Source organism: Netta rufina (genome assembly GCF_964035555.1).
Source record: "Netta rufina genome assembly, chromosome: 1".
Lineage (NCBI taxonomy): Eukaryota > Metazoa > Chordata > Aves > Anseriformes > Anatidae > Netta > Netta rufina.
The window spans coordinates 196871752-196880436 of NC_140123.1; the positions used below are offsets into that span (position 1 = coordinate 196871752).

The window sequence follows — 8685 nt, forward strand, 5'->3', positions numbered from 1 at the left end:
GCAAGAGTAAATTGTTACCCATAATACCAGGTTAAAAACAGTAAAAGCCTTAACTGAGCTTATATAAATAGTTATGTGTTTCTGCAAAATGACGTATTATGGCTGTTAGAAAATTTTGAATTCAAAGAGAGAATTTTTGCATCCAAACAAGGTTGATTCCTTGGAGCCTGCCACTCGTGCCATATTTGTAGATCTGGTTTGCCTAAAAGCACAGTCAGACCTCTGAAATACTGTAATTCATACTTCTGGTCATTTTCACTTTATGACTCTGCTCCTTCCTGCAATACTAAAAACCAAGATCCTTCAGCTCAAAGTGCAAACTGTTTCACTTCATCATCTTCAACAAAACATACTCTAGGACTCACTTTCCTCCTATGGAAAAGGCGTCATCATTAAGAGTCAGTACAAACCAGGTGTAGCGTTTTTTTCCTCATTCTAAGAACAAAGAAAATTTCCCTTCACTAGTTTGTTTATGGCTGCCTTAGTGCAGAAAGAAAAATGCATCATGATATTAAAAGTGACACTGACATGCCTTCATTTAGGCCTTAGTCCTGCAACCCTACCCAGAAAACTTTCATAACTGTATTTATATGCCTACTTTAAAGATTTAGTCCATGCTTTGCAAAATATTTTTAAAATCCCAGCAAAGATAAGAGAGGTAGAGACTGGGGAATGTTTTTAAGCCTTTAGACCAGCCTAGTGGTGATCTGCAAAAAGGCACAGGAGACAGAAACACCTGAGGTATGAAATTCTTTGGATGAACTGAGTTCTGCTTTTCTCCTTTAAATAAAATATAACATAATTTATCATTTGATCACTACGAAAAATAAATTCTGAACTCAGCCACACATTCATGTTATTATCTGCTTCACAATTCAATATGGAAGAGAGCTGAAAGAAAGATTCCTGATCAAATATATACCTCTATGCTACAAAAAATGATTGCTATGCAAGATTATTACCCCAGATGATCCATAAGACGTATTTAAAAAAATAATAATAATAAATAAAAAAAAGTTTTTGCTGAATGCCTGGTTCCATATTCATGGCTCTACAGAAACAGGGGAAAATTTTAAAAAATGCTTAAATTACTATGTAGAATATCTGTTACAAAGTCAGATTATAGCTCTTTTCCAGACAAACACTCAAATGAGAAGTATTGAGAATGTAATTAAAAAAAAAAAAAAATCTGAAAAATATAATAAAACTTTTTTTTTAATAGTCAGCAATATTATAACTTCACATTCATATTCTATGGGTATTTCAGGCCTGCCTCAGATTAAAAAAAAAAAAAAAAAAAAAAAGTGATTTTGAATTACTGTAATTAACTGCAAAAGCTTGCTGATTTGTTGATGCAAAAAAATGTCAATCTCTTTCATAAACTTGTTAGAATCTTTGTAAATAAATCACAGAAATTATACAAGGAGGAAAGATTCAGCTTCCTGTCTTTGTCATCTATTTGCTGTTGGTGCACAGGGAAAGGTAGCATGGGGAGGGACAGATGAGAACGAAGGCAGTCTTTTCCCTGACACCTCTGGTGTAACATAACCCAAGAGTGAGCTGCCCTCTTCTCACAAGGTGCTGGTGAAAGAGAAAGCGTATTTTACATTCCAGGCTGAAAACTTACTAAGGCTGGGAGGAATGAGGATCTGAACAGTTGAGTTTGCTGAGAAGAAGAGTAAGTCAATAAATAATTTGGGAAGCACTGGAGATGGATGAGACAAATCCCTCCTGAACTGCACGGCTACAGGCATGCATCGTTAATTTTTAGCTATTAAAAAGTGCTGAGGCATATTCTGATAATCTTCATTCTTACAATGATTTTTTTCTAGGACTATCAATGTCACCTTTTAATTTCAGCAGGATAGCCTGACTCTAAATGAGAATATCCAGCACATAAGCAACACTCAGTAATAAACTGAGCTGAGAGTGGTACTCTTCACTACCAGTGTTGCATATACCTTACATGCGAGCCATCCTGAATCACTACTTGTTGTATTATGCCGTACTGCTTGGTATAAAAGTCATATCCTTCAAGCAATATTGGCTTCAGTTCTCTTTTATTACTGTAAATCCAGAGTGAAAGAAGAATCATGCCACTATATAATGGCAATAACCAGTTTGCTATAGCAAGCAATGGCATAACTGCTGCAAAATGCAGCTATTGGTCTGGTCCTAGAAACCCAGCATTAATCAATATACTTTGAGAACAGTGAACAGGATCAGGCTATTTAATAGATGCAACAAGACAAATAAATCAGAGCTGTAACCTCAAATGTGAATCATTTCAGTATTCATTAATACCTATCTTTCAACAGCTGGAGATGGAAGGGAAAATCTCATGCAGGAGCAGGGTAAGAGTGACAAAAGCAAAGCTTAGGGGTTGGGAAAGAAACACAGTTATCATTTTGTAGTTGATTATTATTTTTTTAAAAGTTCTGTGCATTTTCAAGATGCTAGATATATTTTACCTGAATGCTGAGAACACTGAGTTTTCTTTCTTTCTAACAAGAAGCCTGATTCAGCATGTACAAAAGTATGACATCCGCATTCACCAAATTATAGTTATGGTCCAACAATTTTATTCCAGTGTTATGTTCTGGTAAATCTTTCCTTCTGCTAAGGTAGATGTTTTAACAAGGCACTAGAGAACAACATTTTCTGTAGTCCATAATACTAGTATTTGCCACCACAATCTTTATAAACACTCTAGGCACAACATGTATCCCAAGCATACAGGGATCAAAAGCTCTTGTGTTGCTGCGAAAAAGGTACAAAACAGTCTGGGGCCCAGTTCTGCTTCTACTATGTTCAACAACAAAAAGAGTGAGCCATTTTTCTCTTAACCTACTAAAATGCTCCTAAACTGCAACCCCTATCTAACAGAGGTTTAAGTCAAACATCGGTCTGGAAGATAATACTACCTTGGGTAAAGGATTCTCAAAGAAGGGAAGAGTAAAGAATAAAAGCATAAGCATGTCAGATCACAGTTATCAGTGGACAATCACAGACTGTTTTGTTTCTTTGTTACAAAAGATTAAAGTAATAATAATTTGACCATGCTTCCATCAATTTAAAATGCTCTGCTAGATAAATATTTTTTAAGATCTGTACAACAGGCCTTCTATTTAACAATGAATACATTTCAGACTAATGCACTGCCAAGCTCCAGCTCTCTAGCAGCTGAATTCTTGGATAAAATCATTTTGCAGGGTATGAGCAATACAGTTCTGAAAATAGCATCACTGCAAAATGAAAGATGGCAAGAACCTCTACAATGCTGATTTATTTCAATGAAATTTCATCTCTTATGATCAGTGTCTATTTTGATGTTTTCAGCTGAATTTTCATACCTAATAAAATGCAAATTTATAGAATATGCCTGTTTTAAGGCCCCAGCATAAACGTCCAGGAGGAAAACAGAAAGAATTTAGCATACAAACAAAGAAACAAACAAAAAGAATAATAAAAAATACCCATTCACAATTTACATCATAAAATATGTGAAACAGAAAAATGCTTTGTGGATCCAAATAATTTGCATTTATCACCACCACATGTGCAGAGACACTCACAAAAATAAAACAACACCAATCAACAAGCTGTTCTGCACTGATCTTTAAGTATGTTTCTACTAGAAGAACTGACTGGAGTGATACTTTTAAAAATATCTGTGGTTTTATGCATCTTGCGTAATGCTCAGCATTCAGATGTGCTGCTGAGAAAATACTAAGAGGTGATACTGCACTTCCCTGGCTCTAAGTAGATACATCTTTTGGCTTTCTTTCCAATTCACTGATAGGAAGGTATACTTCAGAAGATTTCCTTTTCCTGATAATTAAGATTTTTAAATAGACTGGAAAATACAGTTTTCAAATACAAAGGAGCCTGATATTGTACAATCTATTAATGCAACTGCCTTTCCTAATTAGCATCAGCAGTAAATTTTCACAGATTTCATGCTAAAAAATGAGATTGTATGTATGTAAGAGGTGTCAAAATCCCTAAGTATTGCAGTAGAAACAGATGAAAAGAACACTGATTCAGTCACTGATTTTGTATGGAAAGAGACACTATGTACCGAGCCCAGCAACATTCTCACCAAGACCAACACTTGTTAGGTCCATGTGCACAAACCAAAAATATGAACACCCCAGTTGTGCAAGCCCTAATTCATGTGAGTCATACAGACTTCCCCGAGTTGTCCTAATGACACCGAAACAGTAAGGATGATTCATGCAAATAAGAAAAGGGAATATACAACTTCTTTTCTAAAATTGCCTCTGGTGTTCATGCCTGCATACGTACATATATGTATGTTTGTATGTATATTATTTCATCCTCTGCATATTATTTTTATCCTTAGATGTTTGACACCAATTAATCTAAGTAGCAGATCTGTCTTGAATATAATGTGCAATTTATTCTCTACTCAAATATCCAAACATATGGAAAAAGATGAGTGAGAGGGAAGAAGTGTAGTAGATACAGGAAAAAAAAAAAAAAAAAAAAAAAAAGAGTAGGGGATGAAAATCAGAGAAGATAAAAAAAAAAAGAGATATTAAGAATGATGTAATTGCAGAAATAGTACTATTAATATTGAAAGGTTTCAGCCCTGGATTTTTCAAAATCAAAATACCTGGTTTTAATTTTAATTAATTTATTTATTTTTTTATCAGAATAGCCAGACTTATCTGGAAGCAGTAGGTACATTTCTATATCATATGTTGCTCTTTATCATTAGAAAGATCAACACTGGTAAGACATACCATGTCAAAAGTCTACTTAAGAATTATAACATTTTTAAACCATTTTTTAAACTTAAGACTATCTGTTTTCATGCAGGAGAGATAACAGAACAACAATAAAGAGAGCCCTATGCTACCTTTACCAGGCAATGTACAAAACTACATTTACATATTTTCTTAAATCTGCATAAATATAGATGATAAAGAAATAGATAAGGTTAGAAAAGAAGAAAGAAGTGCATTGTGTACGGTGTTAGCATTAGCATGGCTATACGGACAGGAGAACCGCATACAACAATATTTCAAAATATCTGCACTGCTGCATGTATAATTAAAGTATTTGGACTTTCTACCTTAAAAGTAAGAGCTTGATATTCTCTGCTAACATATAATATATCCCCAATACATAATACAATGAAAATCTTGCATTTCAATAAAACCTCTTATATATATTGATCAGTAGATAAACCTGACATCTAAAGATCAAGACATAATTGCCACTATACCTAAAATGTTAATTATGGGAAGACGCCAATATTTGCAGTGAAATATTCAAACACAGGAAGCAACAAATGTGTTTATGCCACCTGCTCATATTTTCAGTGAGAATTAAGGCTCCCATTTCATACAGCACACACCTTCACTCAAAATTCTGTGTATGTTGCTGGGTAAATATATCAAAGCCTTTTTGCCGTGTCAGTGAAGGAAGATGAATCAAATGACTGAGATTCTATCAAACTGGCATAGCTTAAACCTTCAGCATTTTTTGCTAAAAAAATATGTCATACTTGTGCACTAATGTATTGGTGATACACACTTATGAATGTTTCAGTAAAAGCACATGTTAAAAGTATTTACTGGTACAGAAGGAACAGATGACTGAAGGAAAAGTGATTGTACAGTAATGAGTTGCTGATGAGATCACAAACTATACAGCCTTGAATATGCACATTTTTCATACAACAGCTGGGCAAAGCTGTTTCCTCAGAGCAACTTTTCAACAAAAAGAAAAATAGACTGAAAATAATGGGAAAAGGCAGTTCTCTCAGAACACAGTGTCAGCTAATCTTCAGTTCTTCAATTATTAATATATTTTCTTTCCTTCATTCTCTTTTGTTTTTTTTTTTGTTTTTTTTTTTTCTCCTATTTTTAATATTCTTAGAATATAAAATACTTCAAATTAAGAGCATTCCTATTTCTGCCACATCTCTTTGTTTTTCTCCATTTGTCATCTGTAGTAGGAAACAAAACACCACTAACTGTGAAGTCTTAAAAGAGATTCCAAAAAATTTCTCTTTCACCTGTTACATCATTATGTTTTGCAAAGCAGCTCTCCCTCCATCAACCTGTTGTGCTGTGTCCTAAATGAGCCAAGCCTTATTTGCACTTTGATTTAATTTCAAAGGAGAAACGTTACTATGAAGGATGGATAAGCACTATAGATCATTTCTGCAACATTTCAATGGAATAATAATGAGAAAAAAGAAAGTTAACAGTAAGTAGATTATGAAGGATATGGAAATGCTATTGTCCATATTCTGAGTTACTTATTCATAGGTTTAGCTTATAATTAAAGTTCCATTATATAGTCTGTTTCCCTGTTAGCAATTTCTGTTATAATAGTGGCAGTAAAGGTAAATTCTAAGGGAAGTGGCAAACATGGACAGGAGTGAAAATAATTTTAAAGAAATATCACGTAACATTATACTAAAAAGTGATCTAGACTTCTATTTGAATTTATATGACCTTTTAATATAGGCTTCTTTCTACTTCCCTAGGTTCCATACTTCTCTCTCTTAAAATAAAGTAAATCTAAGTAGAAGATAAAGTGTGATTAGTTGTGTATGATATACTTCATCAGTTCAAAAAGAAACAGCTAAACACAGGAGCTCAAGCACAAGGAAAGCACTGATTTAAAAAGCCCAAGCTTTGTATTTTGTCACTCTTGCTTTTACATGGTACACCTTTAAAACTGCAACACCAGAATTTTTTTTAAAGATAATTTTCCTTTCAATGAAAGGCAATATGCATTCAACTTAGAAGATATTAAGTGGTTATTTTACACTTATCTTTGTATTCCTTTTTTTCATTTAACAGTGTGAGGAGCATCCCTTTGAGTCTTTCATAATGGAACCATGGAACCGATACTCAGAACTGAATCCAATTATAACAACCTACCAGCAGTACTAATTGGTGAAAATGCATTGCTGGTAATTGCTGTATACTCATCCTTCTGCACAGAATGAACAAGGGCAATAAATTCCACCCAGCGTTAAACAATAGGGAAGAGTATCATCAGCACTATTTTTCTTGGGTAAAAAGCATTAAAGTGAGTCATCCACTTAAAAGTTACCTACTGATAGCTTTAATCCAGATTCAGGGACTAAGTGCATAAAAATAAATAATTAAATAAAGGGAGAAAGAAAGGGGGAAAGGAAGAAAACATGGTCCATAGTGTTTGTATATATACAAATATCTCAAATATGATGCATTGGATTATTTTTGCCATTTCTTTTATTGCTCGCCCTTCTTGTGTGATCCTTGCACTGCTCTGGGCAACAGTTTCACGCTGGTGTGTATGCGGTGGCTTAAAGATTTCTGTCTCACAGCCGTGCCAAAACAAAGCCGCCTGCCCCGAGTATCCACCGGCTCTCTCCAAGGTGATTTTTGGCATGCAATGCCTTGTAAGGCCGACACTCGAGGACGTGTAGGAAAACACTTCTTTACTTGCTTTCAGCTCGCTAAAAAAGATCGCCTTTTGCACATGCGTGCGCACACACGAAAGCACCCGAACAAACACATGGATAAAACAAACCCCGGAGCTGTCAAAATAGTCGCGGTGCGCCCTGGCACCCATCCCACTGGGAGCGAGCTTCGCCCGCGCCCACACCTCGGGCACTGCCGTCCTGCCTCAGGACGGCACGAAAACCTCTCCCTGCCTCTAACGTGAATTAAATCGCTCAAGTGATGGCTATTATTATTATTTTTTTCCGATATTCCTGCCAGAAATAAGCCCTTTCGGAAGGAGAGGGGCGAGCTGCCCGGGAGTGGAAACTTTCCTGCGGGCGCAGCTCGCCGCCGGGGCCATGCGCACCGGGAGGGGGACTCGGGGGAATCCGCTCTCACCGGGGCACCGTCCCCTCCTATCGGCCCCTCTTGCTCAAGCCACGGCAGCCGAAACCTTGCCGTTTCACCACTCCGCCGCTCCCCAGCCACACTTACTTTTATTGCCCGGGAAGCGCCTTTTGTGCTCTCGCCCCAGCCGCGCTCTCCCCCGGCTCCCGGGAAGCCCCAGCCGCTGCCCCTCGCCCCTCTCGCCCCTCTCGCCCACCCGTCGGGGACTTACGTGGTGGGCGAAGGGAAGGGTCCCTCCGAGGAGTGGTTCATCACCAGGGACTGGAAAAGTGTCAGGCTAAAGACCAGCAGCCAGCCAGCAGCCATCTTCCTGATCGAAGATCGATCCCCCCCACACACACACCCCAACCTCCTCCTCCTCCTTTTCCCCAAGTCGGCGAGACGGTAATAATAATAAATTCAATTATTGTGCGTGCGGCGTGGGGGGGCTGTTGTTTTTTAAAGCCTCCTCCGCTCCCCCCCCTCCCCCCCCCGCCCCCTGGCAGGAGGCGCAGAAGAAGCGGGTGGGAAAGGAGGAGGAGAAACGATGGAGAGCTGTGGGTGGAGAGGGGGAAGAGAAGAAATAGAGGAGCGAGAGAGGGAGATACTCTACTCTCCGCTACTCCAGCAGCAGCTCCAGCTTCCTCTGATCCGCCGCCATCAGGGCTACTTTTGTAACGGAGCCCCGCTCACTCCCTGCGTGCGCGCCTGTGCCCGGCCCTGATTTATCCCCGATTGCAGAGCAGCAGCAGCAGCAGCAGCAGGAGAGGAGCGGGAAGGCGGGGTGGGTGCTCCTGAAGAAGGGAGAGGAGGAAAAACGGGG

At 38.1% G+C, this 8685-nt stretch overlaps 1 protein-coding gene across 1 annotated transcript in view; it reads right to left on the reverse strand.

The window, feature by feature from the left end:
* CACNA2D1 (calcium voltage-gated channel auxiliary subunit alpha2delta 1) overlaps positions 1–8334 on the reverse strand; it is a 408933-nt gene extending 400599 nt beyond the window's left edge. Inside the window, exon 1 of the mRNA XM_084305950.1 lies at positions 8095–8334. Within this exon, the coding sequence (XP_084162076.1) occupies positions 8095–8189 (95 nt within the window). The 5' untranslated portion in view covers positions 8190–8334. The remainder of the gene's footprint in view (positions 1–8094) is intronic.
* Between the last annotated feature and the right edge of the window lie 351 nt (positions 8335–8685).